The following is a 21,309-nucleotide window of genomic DNA, read 5'->3' as shown; positions in this document are numbered from 1 at the left end:
GGACCTTCATTTGGACTCGAATCGGTAAAAGCTGTAGGTTTCCAGCTTCCGATGATTTTTGGATAGATATGGGCCCACGTGTCACTGTAAAAGAAATTTTATGCTTTGGTTATTTGCTTTATAGTATATATGAATATAATTATCTTTTACGCTATAAGAATTATGTACCGATAGTTTTATGAAAATTATTTTACAAAAAAAATAGTTTATTTTATTGAATATTTTTATTATATTCAAATGGTCAAATTTTCACTTCAAATGAACGTTTTAGATACTTAATTTTTTTTTAAATCATTAAATATTATTTTCGGCTTACCTACTATATTTTTAGCAAGTTTCGAGGTTTTCGACAAAAATGACGAAAATGCCCTTGTGAGCAAAAAAAAAAAACAATATGTTATGTTATGATTTGGAAATGATTTGTAATCCTTCGTATTTTGATTATTTGATAACTATTGCTCACTAGGGAAGTGCGAAAGTTGATACGAGAGCCTTACAAGGTTTTGATCGACATTCGGGGTGAAGAATGTTTGTCAAGGCTTGACGGCAGTTGTCACGGGCTCGATGGGGAGTTCCAGGTCGTGACATACAAAGTTTTGATATCACATCTGCACAAGAAAAGTCAACATCTATAGCCCAATAAGAAGACAACCAACTTACAGAATGTCCTCTTTTAATTGAGACAAGAATGGAGTGAAGAACAGCACAATGCACTCCCTGTTAAGTGACAACGACAAGTTTCGAAAACTTTTTTCGATTACAATTATACTTTGCCTACTTCACTTGCTCCTATTTCACACCCAACACCTCATTTAGCCAACTCAATGGTATATCCTCTATCACATAATATCTCTTACTCTAAATTTTCTAGAGCTCACAGTGTGTTTCTAGTGGCCATCTCTACTGTCGATGAGCCTAAATCATTTTTTGAAGAAGTCAAATTACAAAACCGGTGTGATGCTATGGAGAAGGAAATATTGACATTAGAGGTAAATAACACTTGGATTCTTACATCTCTGCCTTTAGGAAAATGAGCCATAGATTCCAAATGGGTGTACAAAATTAAATACAACCCAAATGGATTAGTGGAGCATTATAAATCACGATTAGTGGCTAAAGGCTATACTCAGATCGAAGGGGTAGACTTTCATGAGACTTTCGCCCTGGTTGCAAAATTAGTCATTGTTTGTTGTCTTCTGCCAATTGTTTCCGTACACCATTGGGAGTTGCACTAGTTGGACATCAGTAGTGCATTTTACATGGGGGTTTGGAAGAAGAAAGTTTACATGAAAACACCTCTAGGTTTTGTTAGAAAGAGGGAGCAACCAATATGTCGCCTCAAGAAATATCTCTATGGACTTCGTTAAGCGTCGCGAAATTGGTATCAAAAGTTTACTAATTCCTTACTAGCCATTGGCTTCACATAATCTCATGCCGATCATTCTCTGTTTACAAGTTTTGTCAAAGAATCATTTGTTGCAGTGTTAATATATGTTGATGACATCATAGTAACAAGGAATGACGCATTTAAAATCTGTCAACTAAAAACTCATTTGGATAGTGAATTTCGCATTAAAGATTTAGGTAAAGTGAAATATTTTTTGGGAATTGAGGTAGCATGATCACCATTTGGTATTGTCTTAAATCAATGAAAATATGTGCTTGACATATTAAGTGCAAACCCGCGACATCACCCTGGACCGACAGATCAAGTTAAATCCTGATGCAAGCCCACTTTGTTCGGATCCAAGGCAATATAGGAGATTGATAGGCAAATTGTTATACCGTAACATTATCCAACCTAATATCAGTTTTGTTGTCCATGTATTAAGTCAATTCCTACACTGTCTATGTTAGACACATTTTGATGCAGCCTTACATGTACTACGATACCTGAAAGGAGCACCAGGTCAAGATTTATTATTGCCTAGTCATAACCAATTAACACCTTGACCTTATTGTGATATAGACTAGACAGGCTATCCAACAACACGAAAATCAACTACTAGGTATATCATTGTTCTTGCCTCATCACCCATGTCATGTTGATCCAAGAAACAGTCAGTAGTTTCTCGATCATCCGCAGAAGCAGAATATAGAGCCATGGCTACTACAACAAGTTACATTGTATGGCTTCTAAGGTTATTAGTTGATTTGTGCATTTCTCATCCAACACCAGTTTCACTATTTTTTGATAATCAGGCTGTAATTCATATTACAGCAAATCTAATTTTTCATGAATGCACCAAGCATATCGAAATAGATTGTCACTTTGTCAAACAGCACATTCAGTAAAAGATCCTTGTTCCCAAGTCAGTTTTAACACATTTTCAGTTGGCGAACATTTTCACCATAGCTCTCGGACGAAATCGATTCTATGATCTGTTGGCCAAGTTGGGTATTACAAATTTACATGCTCCAACTTGAAGGGGAGTAATGAAAGAGATTTGACTTGGGATCTTATTTCTTTAACTATAGACTATGATCATTGACTAATTGCTATAATTAACTCATAATTCCTTAGTTTACGGCATAATTAATGCCTTTACTTCAGGTTGCAATTTATTGTAAATATTTCTTTCCTTTATATTACCATCTCAACTTGTACTTAAACACTGCATGCCTTATTAATAAAATCATCATATAGAGTATTCAAACTCTTTAGTGTGTGTGTGTGTGTAAGGTAGGGATCATTTGATTACTAATATTAGAATATTTAAAATATATATATTTATCTGAAAGCCTTCTAATTTCAAGTCTTTAAAAAAAGAAAATAAAAATAAACATAAAACTTTCACAAGCAAGAAAAAGATTCTACACTATATAATATACTGAGGTTAACTTGACCTAGTAAAGTTGACAAAGTTAACAAATAAAAATTTATAGCATTCACTCACTTGATTAAAGCTGCAATACCAACTACAAAGGCCGATCAATGATTTCTAGCTGAAGCTACTAAATAGTTTCATTTGGGATCTTTTGTGTTGGTTGAAGCCTCTAACCTCCCCCGCTTTGCTTCATTATCACCCAAATGCAATGAAACACAAAAATCTTTGTCACACCCATTCCTTAATGAAGCAAGATACTTAGAAACACCCTTATCTGAGAAGTTTTTATGCAAGGGAGATCATTTAATGAAGCTTGGAATAAACTAATGCTTTACACTAAGACCAACATTGATGCCATTTTCCTAATGAAACTTGGATTTTATTGTTGATGGATTCACTTCTATGATGTTGCAATCTATTTCTAAAGGAATTTGTTGAATTTGAAAACCTAATGGCTTAAACTTATTTGTCTTTTAAAGGGATTCGTTGAATCTGAAAACCCAATGGCTCAAATTTGATTTAACTTTGTCCTTTAGAAAAACTCCATCTGGAGGTGAAGAGTCCTTAATCGTGGTGGCAATAGAAGCCATTGAGGTAGATCTTTGTTCTTGCACTACCATTATAGATGAAAAGAGATGAAATTATCTGTATTACTATTGCATCATTAGTGACATGCCACATCATTATTGCCATGTCATCAAATTCAATGTTACATCAGTAAGAAAATTTCATGTCAATACAGTCAAACACTATCTCAACATAGATAATAGAAAATTTTTAACATGTTGAACTGATATTGTCAATTTTGGAAAGTATAAGGATTTAAGTTCTACAAATTATTGTAGGTGGACTAAATCCACCACTTTGATAGAGTATAAGAACTAATTATATAATTTGACTATTAAATTATAATAAAAAGGTATAATATTAAAAAAAAACCTTTGAAATTATTTAAGAAAATTCAAATAAGCTTTTATATTTTTATTACATTCAATCAAACCCTTGTATTTTTATTTTCAGCTAAATAAGTTATTGTTTTTTTATTTTGAGTAAAATAAGTCCTTATGATTAATGATTAACTTAGTTAAAATGTTATTTGTTATTTTATATTGTGTGACATTGATGTAGCATGCTAACATATTATAATTAATGATGATTTGATATGTTAACATATCATAATTAATGATGATTTGGTATGGTAATTTGTTATGATAATATGGTTATGTGACATTTTTTATTTTTTACATTAACACCATATCAATGTCATATGGATATAAAATGACAAGTGACATTTTGACTAATGAAAATTAATCAATTATTAGCCATAAAGACTTATTTGACAAAAATAAAAATATAAGGACTTGATTGAACACAATAAATGAATTAGGAATTATTTAAATTTTCTTAAATAGTTTAGAAGTTTAGTTGAGCATTAAATCTAATAAAAAATGACTTATCTTGATGATATCAATTTATTTCGATTTGATTTAAAATGGAAGTATTTTTAAGTATATCTTAAAAATATTAATATTATTATATATATATAAATTGTAAGGTAAACTTCATTTATACCTTTTATGGTTTTAATTTTTTCTACATGATATCTTATGAATTCTTTTTCCTCAAATAAAATATGTGGATTGTTTTTTTCAATTAATAGATAACTTTTATCTCTATAAGGGGTTAGGATGTTGATTTTCCCTAATAAAATTATCAAAATACTCTTAATCTAAAGTTAATTTGTTTATTCACACTTAAAATTATTTTTATAAATACATGTATGCTTAACATGTGAAAAACCCAAAACTTAAAAATGTTAATTCAAATTTAAATTGATCCTATAAAAACCTCATAGCACCCTTGAAAGACTTGTAGCTTGGATTGAAAACATAAAATAATAATTAAATATAAATTCAATTCAGAATAATTTGATTAACATCTTTAGAATTAATTTTTAAAACTTGAGATTCATTTTGTACAATGAAATAAAAAAAAATGCTCGATTTTCTCATTTAACCACATGACACATAACATTTATATAAAAAGAAGATAAAAAAAATTATTGGTATATACATGTATTTTTAGATTATACGAGAGAAAATAATCATCTCTTTATCTTATGAATCTTACATCTTCTATTTTAAGATTAAAATTCAAGATTTTCAAAAATAAAATATTGAGTTAAATTATCGAGGTAACTATAAATAGGATAAAGATTTTTTAAGGATAGAAAGAGTTAATTATTAAAATCTCATGAATTTTTTTGAAATGGCCTCGTGAATTTTATATATTAAAGAAAAATTAAAATGGTTAAGGGCACAATTGAATGTTGGAATAAAGTTGGGGAAATAAATTTGATATTTTTCGGTTAATAGGAAAACTGCAAGAACCCAAAAGTAATTAATTCGGAAAAAAAAAAAAAGATTTCTGTAAACATCTTTTTTCGGTACAGATAAATCGCGTCCTCCCTCCAACAAAAACACTACCGAATTCACTCTCCCTCCCCCTAGGGTTTATCTAGGGTTCCGACGGGTCCTATCTTTGCATTCCCCCAATGGCGAAGCCGACGAGAGGCCGTCGCTCACCCTCCATCTCCGGCTCCGGCTCCTCTTCCCGTTCTCGGTCGAGATCTCGTTCCCGGTCCCGCTCGTACTCCGGCTCAGACTCCAAGTCTAGCTCCCGCTCTCGATCTGTGTCCCGGTCCAGATCTGCTTCCCCGTCTAGCTCTCGTTCTCGCTCCAACTCCCGCTCCAGATCCCTCTCATCTTCCTCTCCTTCTCGCAGCGTTAGCTCTCGAAGTCGCAGCCCTCCTCAGCGTCGAAGGTCACTTCTTTTTTCTCTCTTCAGATTTTCGATACTCTAGAATTTACTTATAAGCTGTAATTAATTTGAGGTTTGAAATTATAGTGAAAAGGAATAATTGTTAATAGTGAAAACGAAACGAAAGAATTTAAGTCTAATTTGATCAGGTACTGGTGGGTTGTTAGTTTTGCCAGTTTAAATGCAAAAGAACATAATAATTTTGGAGAATAAAAGGCAGTGATATTACTTTTATATGGAAAAATTAGGTTAGAAATGGTGTTACATTTTAGTTAGTTGTTTATTATTAGTCAGTTATCGTTTTGCTTTATATCATTTGCCTTTGGTTATTTTTTCTTTTTGCAAATTCTTAGGGAGAAAGAGCAAAGAGCAAAAAGTAAGTAGTAAAGGAAGAACCAAATGGAACCTTATTGGGAATCTTAGGGATGCTAATATTTCCTTCCTGTGATAATATTGTTGAAGTTAGTACTTCATTGTTGCTACTAGTAGAGTACTGTTGCTTTTAAGATGATTATGCATGAATGCTGCACTTGATTGCCGAAAATGATCTGCCTAATAATAAGTACTTGGAAACTTAGTTCATTTGGATTCAAGTTCATCCAACTCACCTTATGCCACGATATGACTTCATTGAGATATGGTTCCTTTATCTTTCTGTCAAGGAAGAGTAGAAAGTGTAAGTTCTAAGATTTTCTCAGCCGCTAATTGAGTTGGAATCTAATATATGTGTATGACGTACAAGAGTTAGCACAAAATTATGAGTTGAGAATTGGCAATGCAGGTCAATTTAATGAATTAAAACTTAGATTTAAATGTCTCTGCAACTGGGAATGCCACCGTCGTTATTGACATTGGTACATTGGTATATTTTCTGTTGCATGTGGTTATTATCCTTTTGAATGTTTATTATTTCTATCTGATTTTGCTTTTCATTCCCTGCCATAGTCCGCCTGATGCGTCTAAGCGAGGTCGTTCCCCTCCACCACAATCTAAAAAAATATCTCCTGCTCCAAGGTAAATTTATGTTCAGTTCAGATTTACCATTATTGTCAATTTAAATTTCTGCAGAGGCTTTACTTTGTTCTATATGTAATGCATATGGTCTCTGTTGTTAGCAACTAGGGAGTGGATTTTTCAAAGCTTTTTAATACATGATTTAGAAAATACAGAATTTGTTGAAAAAGAAACTTGTTTTTAATCTGTTTTAAGTTAGTGGGTCTGGGTTTCCAATATTAGAGAGAATCAAATAATTCTTTTAAGTAGTAGTTTTTGTTTTAGCTATTCTTTTCACAAGATAGCCGCTATTGAAATTGTGGTTAGTTTCTTAGGAAACAAAGATGGTATTTCTCTTTTTTCTCCTGTCTCTAGTTTTGTGGATGGGGAATTTTTCCTTTCTTCCTGTTTTCTTCCATCATGAGCAGATACTGCCAGAGAAACTTTGACTTGGTTGGATGTCTTATATGCAATATATGCGAATGTGCATTATGCTTAACTTGATAATATGGGAAGGAGTTTAATAGTACGATCATGTTTCGAGATTAGGAAAAAAACCAGAAAAAAAAAGAAAAAAAGAAAAGAATACAGTAATTGAAAAGGATTGAAGTTTATGCTCAACTATTTATGTTGTTCTTGGCACTGATTTCAGGAAGACTTCTCCCATCCGCGAGTCTCTAGTTCTTTATGTTGACTCACTGAGCAGGAATGTCAATGAAGGCCATCTAAGAGAAATATTCAGTACGAGCTTTACCTTTTTACCTTTGAGTATTACAAATGCTTGACTGGAGAATTGTTAATACTTCTTGAAAGCTGAGGCACTTAAGAACTTATGGTGTATAAGACTTCTATTGAGAGATTGGCATTTTGAATACTTTGTGACATGATACTGACTATTATTAATGAACTCTTAATTAATCTAAAGAACCTTGTCAATGTATGAGGACACTGTAATATTTTTCTTGACTTGCTTGTAGATCTTGTTCTAATATTTCCTGTAATCTCTTTTTTTTTAGCCCCTAAGAATATGGTCACTTAATCATGTTGCAATTGTATTATAAAATTACATACAATACTTTTGTTCTTTTTTCTAGAAGAAGTTTTGAGAATTATATTTATATGTTCAATAAGATTATAGAATTGTATATAATTTGGATAGTAGTTTGCTATTTCTGGAATGCACATGGTTTTGTATGGACGAGTATTTGTTTCCTTTATGTTTTTAATCCATTCAACCTTAACACTTCAATTCTGTCATAATTGTCTTCATCTTCCCACCTTGTAGGTAATTTTGGTGAAGTTGTAAATGTGGATCTAGCAATGGACCGTGTTGTAAGCTCATATCAGTCATATTTTGGTGTTGAAAGTTTTTTATTGTTGTTATTCTTATTATCATCATCTTCATCTTGACATTTTTCATGTTAACAGCTTAATCTTCCAAGAGGATATGGCTATGTTGAATTCAAGACCAGAGCAGATGCTGAAAAAGCTCTACTGTACATGGATGGTGTAGGTTTTGTTAATATGCTAGAGTAAAATTATTAGCAGTATTTAGATATTAGTGCTTTGCGAGAATGATGTTAGTTTCTGCTTTAATGCAGGCCCAGATTGATGGCAATGTTGTAAGAGCGAAGTTTACACTTCCTCCACGACCAAAAGTTTCTCCACCACCAAAGCCAATTGGTTCCGCTCCTAAAAGAGATGCTCAAAAATCTGATAATGCCAGTGCTGATATTGAGAGGGATGGGCCAAAACGACTACGGGAATGTATGTTTAACATAATAAAATTTCTGTTTAAATTATGTTATACGTGTATATTTAGTTATTTATATGTTATTCAACTTGTTAACTGTTTGATATCAGCTTCTCCTCAACGGAAACCCCTGCCCTCCCCACGAAGGAGATCACCTGTGGGTCGAAGAGGTGCATCCCCTAGACGACCAGCAGAGTCTCCTCGTCGGCGAGTAGTTTCTCCGGTTCGTCGTCGTGTAGAATCTCCTTATCGGCGTGGTGAAACACCTCCCAGGCGCCGACCTGCCTCTCCTGCCAGAGGTCGTTCTCCATCGTCTCCACCAAGGCGGCTTAGATCTCCAGCAAGGTATGGTAGTTGTAATAGGCTAATATCTTGTTTAATTATTGAACTGGTTTTGAAACAATTTAACCTTTTTAATCTTCACAGGGCCTCTCCTCGTAGGATGCGTGGTAGTCCAATCCGAAGACGTTCTCCTCCTCTAAGGCGCCGGTAATAATACATTTTAGCTATTTTTGTGTGGCTTAAATTTTATTGCCCTAAGGTATAAGTGAACTGGTCACAATGTGTGAACAAATGAATAAATGCATAAGATCTTATTGAATCTGAAGAATCAAGAGTACTATAATTCATCAAAGACAAACTCAGAATTGTTAGTTAGGTAGTATTGGTATGTCTTATTCATGTTGTTAGCTTTAATAAGTGACTCTTAGATGTTGATCTTTTGTTGGTATGAGTGTGGATGAGCTCAGACATATAGTTCAATATAACATTGCACATTTTCTCAGTGCCATGATGTGATGTAGAAAGTGATAGAATGATTTTGGAGGCTAAAATCTAGGTTAACCAAGGGCAAAATGGGCTGTAAAATACATGTTATATAAATATGATAATTCTTAATTCTTGATTTTAGACTTGAATTTTCTTGATCTCTTGGTTGTTTGCATCGGCCTGGTTCACGTTTATAATCTGATCATTTTTCCATCTTTAAGCTAGTCGATAGTGAAAAGGAGATAATAATCATTCATAAGGTTTGCGGTCAATAGTTGTGCAGTAGTAATAGAATATAATGTATCATCCAGGTAAAATATATCTTCTTATCAAATAAAATTGTTTAATCCTGCCAAGTTAGTTATTTGTAGAAGAAAATTTCCATGTTTAGAAGTACATGCCATATATTTACTTGAGCAAATTTTGTGTCCACAGCCAAAGGTGAAATTACAATATTTGTACTTACATACTACTTTTCATTTGATTCTTTCTTGATTCCATACATAAAGCTTTTCATAAGAAACTTTATGAGATTTTCATGTTTATAGCATGGATCATAGCATAAGAAAACTGCATAAGTACCAAAAGAGTGTAAAGAAAAACTTTACTGTGTATTGTTATTCAAGGTGTGTATCACATTTTCTCTTCTTTTATTTTCTTTCCTCTCCTTCCTCTTATCCTGTCTGTTAGAAGTTTTAGTAGTTTCAGTTGGTAGGCTTTACAACTATAATGAATTCCCTGGCTGGTCATGCTAGGCTTTGCTTGGTACAACAGAAAAGTATCAAGGAAAATGAAAATGGATTTTGGGTGTGCTTGGCAGTAGAAAGAAGTGAGAGAAAAAAAATGAGATGTATGATCTGTCTAGTCTCACAAAATTATATCTGTCCAAATTGGGCCATGAGGAGACAGAAAAGAAGGCCAATTTGAATGAGTAGTGAATTTACTAATTCTGCCTGTTACATAAGAGCAGTCTCTCTCTCTCTCTCTCTGGGAGAAACCTTTAATCCCTTTCTTTTTTTCTCCGACTTGGCTTTCACCTGCTTTTGGAAAGTAAAATGCATCAGTTTAAATATATGAACATTATCTCAAAATTAGAAGCCAATAGGCTGTTGTTTTATAGATGATTTGCTAGAAACTTTTTCTTACAAATCTATCATATTTACATCATTAATTTTTCTTCGAAAAACAGAAAATTTATCATTTATTTATTTTTTTCTTAAAAAATAAAAAATACCTCACCAAAAATAATAAACCAAAGAATACCATAAAATTGCTCTAAAGAAAAAGAAGTTTTTAGTTTTGGGAGTAAAGCACACATCATCTATTCATCTTAAGGAAATATTATTGCTTTTGATAAATATTTATAAGGGGTATGATGATAAATCACTTTGTCTTTGTTTTCTTTCCTCTCAATTTCAATTCCACCATGCAATGGATAAAAGAAATAATCTTTCATCCAAGCAAATCAATGGAAAGAAAAACTGTTTTCATTTTTCCACTTCTATTTGTTCCTAATTCTCAATTTTTCTGTCCTAGGATGAATGGAATGATGATAAGAGGAAATTTTAGGGAGGAAGAAAGTGAAAGGATAAAAATGTTTTTTTCTCTAGGTGTGCTTGGTAGGAACGATAGAGAAAAATGGAAGGAAAGAAAAATGACATTTCTTTCCTTTGATTGGTCGAATAGAAGAATGAGTGAAAAGAAAGTAAAAATTAAATGATTTTACTGTCATGCCCCTTATTAAATTATAACTAAAATCTATAGTTTTCCTTACCCTTAGTGTTTTGCCCTCAAAATTAAGAACTTTTTACTTGTTTTACTATCAAATTTAGAATATCCAAATTGGCCTTGTTTTCCATCTCCTCGTCTGTCCAATTTGGACAGATTGGGTTTTGTGAGCCTGGGGAGAAAACCCTCATCCCTCACATTTTCTTTCTTATCAAGAACAAATAAAATTATTCCCTTTCCATCCTCCCACTTTTCTGTTGTACCAACCAATACCCTTCTTCAGATTTTGTGGTACATATGGGCAGAAATGATGTTGATCACATTTTGCAATAATAAGGGAACGTTGAAAGTGTTTTTTTTTCCTCTGGGCCTGCAAAAGACATGGGAATTCTATATTACCAAAACTCTTATGAATCCTGAACAAGAAATCTCACTGAATCAAACCACGGACTAATTGTCCTGGAAGTGAGACTGAATTCCACTATTCTGTGAAGGTAGGAAGAGAATGTGATGAATTGGATACCGGATACTGATATTAACTTAGGCTGCAAGTAATTGAATTGGCATCCCATAATTGGTATTTTCTGAAAGATGTCTGCATCATGAATTGTAGTAATGCCTTGTTAAGACTGAAATAACTTAATTTGTAGATTTTCTAATGATTAGTGCATAACTTTTTCATGTAATCTGGGTCTTATACTATTATGTTTTATTACAGTTCACCTCTTAGACGAGCCCGTAGTCCTCCAAGAAGGTCTCCTTTCAGCCGTAGACGGAGTCGTTCTCCAATTCGTAGACCTGCTCGTTCTCGTTCAAGGTCAATCTCACCTCGGAGGTAATACCTTAGTACTGTAACCCTTTCTTATGGTGCAGTTGCTTTAAATATTCTGTCTTCAATTTCATTATCTCTTTCCATTTTTCCTGCCAATATGTCAAATATCCTCAAGAAAAGTGACAATGAAGAAAGAATTTTATTAAATTTATTTGTATGTGCTGAAATTACTAGTAATTTGATTGACCACATTGAATGAGTGAATTTGAGCTTTTGCTGGTGCCTTTGACTGCCTTCCATGCCCCAATCCATTGATGTTGATTGGACTATGAGAATTTACAAAAAATATGATACATTTGGGGTCAGAAGTGTTTGTAATAGTAGTAATATTCTCCCACTTTTTGGGCCCGTCTTTTTTTTTTCTTTAATTATTAAGCTAGAACTTAGTAGATGACGAAGAGTACCTGTTAATGAATAACGAAATTCAGTATTGTTTGTAATCTCATGTTTCCACATCTTGGGATCTTACTTTTGTATGTTATCTTTAAAACAGAGGCCGAGGGCCTGCAGTGAGACGTGGGAGGTCATCATCCTATTCCAGATCACCCAGTCCCCGGAAGGTTAGCATTTATTGTTTTTGTTTCAGGGGAGAACCTTATTTACTAGTTATTTAATATCTGGCATATGTGTTTTTTGTCAATTATGACAGGTAGCAAGGAGGATCTCAAGGAGTCGCAGTCCTAGAAGGTAATTTGTTTATTTTATTTTATTCATCTGTTTTGGTAAATAATTTGTACTTTTAATGAAAATTTTAATTTTATTGGTTCATTTATTTGTTATGCTGTTTATGCATGGAAAGTAGGCTTTGCTAGCACGTGTGCATGTGTGTCTGTATATAAACATTGATTTAAGAATGCTAACCAAGAATGATGTTGTTGGGGTGCTAGCCATGAAGAAACAAGTTGTGACTTTGAGTTTAATCCGATGAGTAAAGATTTGGGAAGTTTTGATGAACACAGAACACATTAAGTAGTAGTCAGGAAAACAGATGGGACTTGTTGCTGATAACACTCTGGTTTTTTTATGTGCAGGCCATTGAGAGGAAGAAGCAGCAGCAATAGCAGCAGTAGTAGTTCACCCCCTCGTAAGCCGTAGATCTTGGTTCCCCCAGTTGTATTGGTTGTGAATGATGATGTAATATCAGAGTTGTATTGACTTGCTCGAAAATACTTTAGTTTCGGTCGTGATCTACTTTCTACTTAGTGGCTCCTAACAATACTTGTATTTGGGCGGCCATCTGTTCTGCCGTATTAAATTTATCTTGTCTGAACAATTTTATGACTTATCTCTTAATATCGGTCTTTTTCACACTAGTGGTTCCATTGGCATTCAGTGATTAAACTTTTGCTGATAAACAGATTAAATTTAAATGGAAATCAATTGAATTGGCCCTTGTGGAAGTTGTGATACTGGAAAATGAAGAGGACTTCAGTAAAGTAATATTTTTCTTTTTTTAAATTCTGAAATAAGTAAAGGAATTTAATATTCTGCGTTATTTATAAATTGTATGAAAAATGTAAATAGATAACAGATCCATGTACTTTTATTTTTTATGACCAAATAAAATTATTTTTTATTATTGTAGACTAGGCCTGAGCTATATCTCCAAAGCCCAATCCTAAATGTGGCTTAGCCCGAGTGTTCCCAAAGCCAAGGCCCATGAATCATAATAGAATTGCTCTTTTCTTCCCACGAAATTCCCTCGTCCTTTCCCTCTCTTGTTGCCTACTGTCACATCTCTACCCTTTTCAGCTTTCAGTTGACTGCCTCGTAAGGCGTTTCGCTCGATCAAAGGCAAGTTGAATTTGTTTCATTTTATGGGTCGGTTGTGTATTTCTTTATGTTAAGTTTTTTGGATTTCATGAACTGGGTTTGTTTTTCTAAATATAAACAATTCAAAATTTAAAGCAAGTTTACTTCTTCTTTTTTTTTTTTTGTTTTTTGGTATGTGCTGTTTTTTCTTAGCAAATTGCAAATTTTTCATGATTTTTGATAGAATAGATTGCTTTATTTATTTCAAGTTTGATCATAGTTTTGCTATATACAAATAGGTTCTAGAAAATGGGTTCCTAAATTCATTATGTAATTCATCCTACAAGTGTATGAACACCAGCTTGGATAACGGTAGTTCCAAATAGCGTAAATCTATCTTAATTTAATTATAATCTGCCTCGAAATTTCAAAATGAACGAGTAATTTTCTCATCTTTATTTGATATTTTGCAGTCTGTGAAATAAAGAAAATTTTACTCTCTTCCCCCGGAGGATACCTTCACTGTTTTTGTTTCTTTGACTTACTAGTAGGAGCTGAAGCTGAGTCAAGAACTGAGTTTCTTCTGGTTTTGGAACTTGTTGTTTGTGCTTTTTCCATATCAGTGTGCCTGTTCACTTTCGAAGATAGTTGCTACGACACTCCTTTAGGAATTTTAATCTGTGAAAGTTTTTCTTATGTAATCGGGAATAACATGGTATGCTTTCTTTGATTGAAACTTTTTATATTTGGTCCTCTCTATTGGTGCATCTTTCTTATCTATAGTCTATGTTTTCAATCACTTACTGTTGCCAATTGCAAACCATCTGAAATAACTTTCATGTTTTTCTTTTCAGTGATGCCCACAATTTCTTTTTAGTCTAAAAGTTTATTGTTATGACTGTTAAATTCTTCTTTTTTATTTTTTTTCCATGCAGGGCAGATTATACTTAATGCCTTAATGACTTCGACTGTTGCCACTTTTAATTTCTACTGTCGACAGATCATAACTATTAGTTAAAACTTAGATAGCTGGTACATTGAAAGAATTTAATGGCAGGCAATGGCCTGCCATCTCTGGGTCGTGTAAAGCTTACTGATCTCATACTCTCTGAATGCCTTCCTTCAGACTCATACAAGCTATCAGTTTCTACTTTGTCACAGTCATTTGCTCAATATTCTGTTGCCATCATTCAGTTTCCAGCTAGTGATGGACCTTTTGTAAGATCTGGTTTAGATTCTGCTCGCCTTTACTTCCAACAAAGGGCAGCATACCCATCTGCAGACATGAAAAGTTAAGTCTCTTTCAGCCTGTCTTTAGGAACTCTCTGCAAATTGGACCCACCATCTCATTTCCTCTTCTTTTTTTTTTCTTTCTCAGGTGAGTTTCTCTTCTTTTCTTTGATTTCATCTAACTTTTTTTTTATATAAAAGAATATATATATTATAAAAAAAATACATGAATTGGGTTATATTAGTTATTTTGAATCAAGTGGTTTTTTAGTTTCTGGGGTGGCTTTGAAAGTTGAAATTCAGATTGTTTTCAGCTCCTGTTTAACTGTTCATTTTCTCTGTTTCTCTGGTTGTGTGATACTTTTTTTATTTATTTGGGGGGAAGAGGGGGCTACCCAGTGTGAAGAGTTAAGCTTTTTCATTATTATTGAAATGAAAGAAGAAGCGTAATCATGATTGAATTTGTCAAATAAAGGAAAAAGAATAAAAAGAGAGGTATAATGGAGTGTATAACTGTAACATGTGCTTTTAGTACTTGAACCAATTGTTCAAATTTGCTGTACCATTTATTTTATCTTTACTTCACTACTGGGTTTTTCCTTTTTTTTTTTGAACGTCCAATTTCATATTGCTTTATATCTGAGACTGGTGTAGATATTTCAGTGATTAACTTTAATCAGCTTTCTTTTGTTTAACATGAACATTTCACTTCCTCTACTTTTTCGCAATGCTTTTAATTTTTTGAATCATTTAGTTTTTTAAATTTACTTTGGCCTTTCCAAGTCAAATCCAATTTTCCTTTTCCTTGTTTCTTGAAGAAAATTTTCTGGCATTGTGCTTATTTGCCCCCAGCACATGCAAAAAGGGAGTTTTTTTTTTATAGGTATAGTAACATATATACTTCTAAGTTTTGACTTGTTAACAAATGTTAAACTTTGTAAGCAAAAAGTTAGAATGAAGATGCTGAACTGGAATGTGGAATGACTTTAGAGTTTTATAAAATGAATGTTGAAATGTTTTCTCTACATGTTGAGACATGTGCTTATAACTTGAAACGTGTGCTATAACTGATTTGTGGGCAATAAATGTGCTAATTTTTGAAGTGGAATCATGTGGAATAGATTTAAGTAACGCAGGGTTACTAGCTGATCTTTCGTAATTTGGGCAATAATCATAAACAGTTGTTTAATCCCTTTCTCTCACTCTCTCTGGTTATTGAATTTGTTGAACTATGCGCTTTGCTTTTATCTATATTGCCTTCTTTAAGGAAAGAGCTGGTTTTGGCTTTTTTTGTTTGAGATGGGTAGTTTATATGTTCTTGTGAGGCTTTGAGGTTAAAAAAGATAATTCTGTATTTTGGCCACTCTGGGATATGCACACAAATGCATTTAACTTTATCTATTCCTTCTTCAGCTCTTTGCTTTCTTAAAGAATTTTTGTTTGTAAACGATTGTCAAACTGTCTGGCTAGATGCATGTGTATCTTGAATCATTGTCCCTTGTATTGGTTTTCAGGCATTTCACTGCATTATCTGCTTAGCTACTCCGAAAGATGGAGCGGTCCAGACTTAATATGAGGGGCCGTTGCTCTGGTTCAACACCATCAGAGGAATCAGCTTTGGATTTTGAAAGAAATTGCTGCTGTCATCCTCATCTTCCTTCATTTAGTCCATCAACACTTCAGCCTTTTGCTTCAGCTGGAATGCACAATGAGAGCAACGCTCCTTACTTTTTATGGCCACCCTCCAGCAGATTAAATGATGCTGCTGAAGAGAGGGCAAACTATTTTGCTAATCTACAGAAAGGAGTGCTGCCTGAAACTCTTGGTCGGTTGCCAGAAGGGCAACAAGCAACAACATTGCTTGAGCTAATGACCATAAGAGCATTTCATAGCAAGATTTTGAGATGCTACAGTCTTGGGACAGCAATTGGGTTTCGTATTAAAAAAGGTGTACTGACTGAAATACCAGCTATCCTGGTTTTTGTCTCCAGGAAGGTTGACAAGCAATGGCTTAGCCCCATCCAGTGTCTACCTACGGCCCTAGAGGTTATACAATTTTACTTCTTATCCTGTCCCTTTCCTCTGTTCCTTTTTTTCTTTTACATTTTCCATTCTGATTACATAGTGGTTTTATCTTGTTTCAACCCCTTTAGTTGGAACCGGGTTCAGTGTGTAGCTAAAACAAGTATTAAATCCTTTAATCAGGGACCAGGAGGTGTATGGTGTGATGTGGATGTTGTAGAGTTCTCATATTTTGGTGCACCTGAGCCAACACCCAAGGAGCAGCTGTACACAGAGATTGTGGATGATTTGCGTGGGGGTGATCCGCATATTGGCTCAGGTTCTCAGGTATTCTCGAGTTGCCTTGTAATATTTTGTATTTAATGTATGGTAGTTGATAGATCTTTTTTTGGGTGTACAAGCATGTTTGGGAGCTCTGATCATCCAAAGCAAGCTGGAGGTTGCAGTTCAGTCCTATTATTGTAGTAAAATCAGTGAATAAAATGCATAGTAAACTGCATTTTCTTATTTCTGGTGATTGTGCAAGTGTGCTTCATGGACTTGAAATGACTTTAACGAACTGGTAGTTCAAATCTAATGAGTTGTTTTAGGCATCTAAGAATCTGAAACAAGAGTGATATTCAATCATTTTATCACAGATTCTTCACAAGCACTTCAGTAACATTTGTTTGCTTCTCATTGTCAGCCCAATTTTTTAATGCAAACAAATGTGTGTACCCTACAACTTTCTGTCAAGACCATATAACCAAGTGGTCCACGTTCTTTACTGGGTTTTTCAATGCCTTGGCTATCTTAAATGCCTAAAATATGCCTGAATCTTGTCCTTGAAGAATTGTGTGATAATGACAAACAGAGAAGTGGCAAAATCCAACTTGGGGGCCTACAGTTGCTGTCCAAAAGCCCTCTCTCAAGCAGTGCTAGAGAACAGGGAGGGTGGGGAGAAGTGTGAGAGACAGAGAGAAGCCTGGGGGTGGGGGTGTGGTGTTGTTGGGTAGATGCATGGGGTTGGGAAGGAGGGAGAGAGTAGTTCACAGGGTAGGTGTTTTCCCTTTTATATATCATCTCATCATTATTTTATCCTTTCCAAAATAATTCTCACTAGCTAGGTTGGTTCTTCATGTGCACCATGGATTGCATTCAAGCACAAATCACGAAATGGCAGTTCAAAAAAGTTTGATACCTAACAATCCTTTTAGACATTATTGCCTTATATCTTGAAATGGAGTAAAAGGAGTCATCTAGTCTGTCTTAAATTGTTTTTAATGAAGACTTAGTTGAGGTCGGTTCATACGGTAATAAGGAGATTTCTTTCTTTTCTTATCTTTTCTAGCAGCATCATATCATTCAACGATACTTGATTTTGTCTAAACTTTTTTTGTATGATGAAAGTTTGAACTAGTGTTCTCTGTTTGAATCACATGTTGATTTATATATTTGGATGGTATGTTCTTGTGTTCATCATTAGTCAACTAAAGAGAGCTACCTTAATGAAAATCTGAGCTGACAAATATGTATATGATTATTGGACATTTTACATCCGTTTTCCTCCTTTTCTTGTTTAGTGGATATTCTTTCTCTTTCTGTGTTAATTCTTCCGTAAATCTCTGCCCTCTCGTTTTCAATTAGTAGGTCTTTTTCTTTTATGTCTCGGATAAATTTTCATGTACACCATTACCCCTTTTTGTTCTTAGGTAGCAAACCAGGAAACTTATGGAACTCTTGGTGCTATTGTGAAAAGTCAAACTGGCAGCCGGCAGGTTGGGTTTCTTACAAATCGTCATGTTGCAGTTGACTTAGATTACCCAAATCAAAAAATGTTTCATCCTTTGCCTCCAACACTGGGTCCTGGTGTATATCTTGGTGCCGTGGAGAGAGCTACTTCATTTATCACAGATGATCTTTGGTATGGCATTTTTGCTGGAACAAACCCAGGTAATAATTTTATGATAACTAGGATTTGATTAATTCACTTTTGGATTTGATGTTGAAGCTTGTGCTGCAACATGGTCTAGCTATTGAACTATTTTTATTATTATCTTAATGAAGCTTTAGGAATTATTCCATTGCTGTTCCTCTTTAGATATGTCTGTTAAACCTACCCAATAGAGTTGTTTCATTAAAATCTTCATGTCCTGCTTAGCCTGCATCCATGTCAAAATGGTGTAGTGTAAACTATAGGAATTTCTATCTGATCCTTGGACTTACAAAAGTCCTGCTCATGGCTAATCCACTGAATGGTTTAATATGTTGTAGCTATCTCCATTTTTAGGGAAATTTATCTTTTCTTTTTTTTTTTTTGGTTTGTATGTTCAATAACCAATGTTTGCTTAATGTTTAGTCAGGTCACAATCACACCATTTTGATGGGTTGTGAGGCAGAAATGTTTTGTTTTGTGCTTCCTTCTCCATGTTGTATTAATATTGTGCTTGATTTAAAAGTAACATGGGTTTCTTTTTGACCTTGCTTTTATTTGAACGTACATAACCTGTTTATCTCAACATCTTATTTCTTTTGTTTCTTGTCAATGCTATGCACTATGTGGAAAATGATATGTAGTTATGGCTTGATTGGACCATTGTTTAATTGGATCTCCTCCGAATTCCTTTTGTTCAGTCCTTAAATTAATTAGATAGTTGAGGAGCTACCCCTTTTTACTTGGGATAGTGTATCAGCAGGATGATATTGATACATCACTTGCTCCTGTCCCCTAGGAGACATCAATGGTTAAAACTTAAAACTTTCAACTTGTAGGTCTCAAATTTGAAATAGGGGAGGGGAGGTTGGGGGATTATCATTGCACAATTGGGTTGGATACCAGCATCAAGGTCTGCTATTTGTTGCTATTCCTTCCTTATCTTATTTGCTTTGTGTTTCTTCTAATATTTGCGCAATATGGTTTTCTAAATTTTCATCATTGTTCACGACTTAAACAAACTTTCAATCATGTGGTAACCTTTTTCCTTCCCAGTCTTGCACATGCCCCTAACAATTTCATTCACCTGCAGAGACATTTGTCAGAGCAGATGGTGCATTTATCCCTTTCACTGATGATTTTGACATGTCCACTGTTACTACATCTGTTAAAGGTGTTGGAGAGATCAGTGATGTCAAGGTTATTGATTTGCAGTCTTCAATTGGTAGCATTATTGGTAAGCAAGTTATGAAGGTTGGACGGAGTTCTGGCTTAACCTCAGGAACTGTATTAGCCTATGCCCTTGAATACAATGATGAGAAAGGCATATGCTTCTTAACTGATTTTCTTGTTGTGGGTGAGAATCAGCAGAGTTTTGACCTTGAAGGGGATAGTGGAAGCCTCATCATAATGAAGGGTGAAAATGGGGAGAAGTCAAGACCAATAGGAATCATATGGGGTGGAACTGCCAACCGGGGCCGACTTAAGCTAAAAGTTGGACAGCCACCAGAAAACTGGACTAGTGGGGTTGATCTTGGGCGCCTACTCAACCTCCTTCAGCTTGATATCATCATAACGGAGGAAGGGCTTAAAGGTTTGTTCCTTCCACAAGTATTTTTTTTAGTTTTCCATTATTCTGTATTTCATATCTTATTTCTTCTTCATAGTCCTTCTCAATTTTCAAATGATGCCTTGGTATGGAGAACAATTATAAAAAAGTGCCTCGTTGATGCCATGGTTGATCGTTTAACTGTGTTATTTTCATGATCATAAAAATGGTGCAAGTCCTTTAGCTCAAGGACATATTCTTAAAAGGCATTCATGGATAGGCATGCATCATACAAACTGACTTTGAGACTTGAAAACTTGTTAATAATGTTACCTTCATCACTTTTCATTTATAGTGGCAGTGCAAGAACAAAGAGCTGCCTCAGCGGCCACTATTGCCTCCACGGTTGGGGACTCTTCACCTCCGGATGGAGTTCTTCTAAAGGACAAAAGTGAAAACAAATTTGAGCCATTGGGTTTTCAGATTCAGAATATCCCTTTAGAAGTAGATTGCAACAGCCCAGAAGCGAATCCATCAACAATAAAATCCGAGTTTCATTTGGAAGATGGTGTCAACGCTTGTCCTAGTGTAGAGCATCAGTTTATTCCAAGCTTCATTGGACGATCTCCCTTGCATAAAAACTTCTCAGATAAGGCTGTTTCTGAAAATCTTGCGTCATTAAGGAATGGGTGTGATGAAGATTTTTGTGTTTCATTGCATTTGGGTGACAATGAAGCGAAGCGGAGGAGGTCAGAGGCTTCAACTAGCACAGAAGAACCCAAGTGAAACTGTTTAGTAGCTTCAGCCGGGAATCACTGACCTGCCCTTGTAGTTGGTATTGCAGCTTTAATCAAGTGAGTGAAGACTGCAATTTTTATTTGTTTACTTTGTCAACTTTACTAGGTCAAGTTGACCTCAGTATTTAATATAGTGCAGAATCCTTTTCTTGCTTGTGAAAGTTTTATGTTTATTTTTTGTTTTCCTTTTTTAAAGGTTTGAAATTGGAAGGCTTTCAGATAAACTATATATATACATATATACATATATATATCTACATATATACATATATACATATACATATTGGATCTGGCTTATATACATACGAACATATGTATATATATA

The 21,309-nt window shown here is 34.3% G+C and overlaps 2 protein-coding genes across 3 annotated transcripts; both read left to right on the top strand.

Annotated features, from left to right (window-relative positions):
• Positions 5,209 to 13,035, top strand: LOC18594587 (serine/arginine-rich splicing factor SR45). Its single transcript, XM_018125171.1, has 12 exons — positions 5,209 to 5,651; positions 6,594 to 6,662; positions 7,294 to 7,382; positions 7,927 to 7,973; positions 8,070 to 8,150; positions 8,243 to 8,408; positions 8,505 to 8,739; positions 8,821 to 8,883; positions 11,609 to 11,725; positions 12,216 to 12,282; positions 12,372 to 12,409; positions 12,754 to 13,035. Exons 1-12 carry the CDS (start codon positions 5,383 to 5,385, stop codon positions 12,815 to 12,817), a joined length of 1,305 nt encoding a protein of 434 aa, XP_017980660.1. The 5' UTR covers positions 5,209 to 5,382; the 3' UTR covers positions 12,818 to 13,035.
• LOC18594586 lies at positions 13,942 to 21,151 on the top strand. 2 transcript variants are annotated; one of them, XM_018125166.1, is made up of 7 exons: positions 13,942 to 14,189; positions 14,415 to 14,852; positions 16,219 to 16,750; positions 16,910 to 17,053; positions 18,418 to 18,658; positions 19,732 to 20,232; positions 20,543 to 21,151. In XM_018125166.1, exons 3-7 carry the CDS (start codon positions 16,256 to 16,258, stop codon positions 20,971 to 20,973), a joined length of 1,812 nt encoding a protein of 603 aa, XP_017980655.1. In that variant the 5' UTR covers positions 13,942 to 14,189; positions 14,415 to 14,852; positions 16,219 to 16,255; the 3' UTR covers positions 20,974 to 21,151. The 2 variants fall into 2 exon arrangements, with proteins under 2 accessions (XP_017980655.1, XP_017980654.1); XM_018125165.1 differs by having other exon boundaries at positions 14,410 to 14,852.

Source organism: Theobroma cacao, chromosome 7 (assembly GCF_000208745.1).
Source record: "Theobroma cacao cultivar B97-61/B2 chromosome 7, Criollo_cocoa_genome_V2, whole genome shotgun sequence".
NCBI lineage: Eukaryota > Viridiplantae > Streptophyta > Magnoliopsida > Malvales > Malvaceae > Theobroma > Theobroma cacao.
This window is presented reverse-complemented; position numbering and strand designations above follow the sequence as displayed.

What these genes read in the sequence shown, in the direction of transcription:
- LOC18594587 (XM_018125171.1), top strand. Translation starts at nt 5,383, where the DNA reads ATGGCGAAGCCGACGAGAGGCCGTCGCTCACCCTCCATCTCCGGCTCC. An exon ending in CCATCTAAGAGAAATATTCA is followed by an intron (nt 7,383 to 7,926) that starts GTACGAGCTTTA and finishes CCCACCTTGTAG; the next exon opens with GTAATTTTGGTGAAGTTGTA. An exon ending in AGGAGTCGCAGTCCTAGAAG is followed by an intron (nt 12,410 to 12,753) that starts GTAATTTGTTTA and finishes TTTTATGTGCAG; the next exon opens with GCCATTGAGAGGAAGAAGCA.
- LOC18594586 (XM_018125166.1), top strand. Translation starts at nt 16,256, where the DNA reads ATGGAGCGGTCCAGACTTAATATGAGGGGCCGTTGCTCTGGTTCAACA. An exon ending in GTCTACCTACGGCCCTAGAG is followed by an intron (nt 16,751 to 16,909) that starts GTTATACAATTT and finishes TCCTTTAATCAG; the next exon opens with GGACCAGGAGGTGTATGGTG. An exon ending in TTTTGCTGGAACAAACCCAG is followed by an intron (nt 18,659 to 19,731) that starts GTAATAATTTTA and finishes ATTCACCTGCAG; the next exon opens with AGACATTTGTCAGAGCAGAT.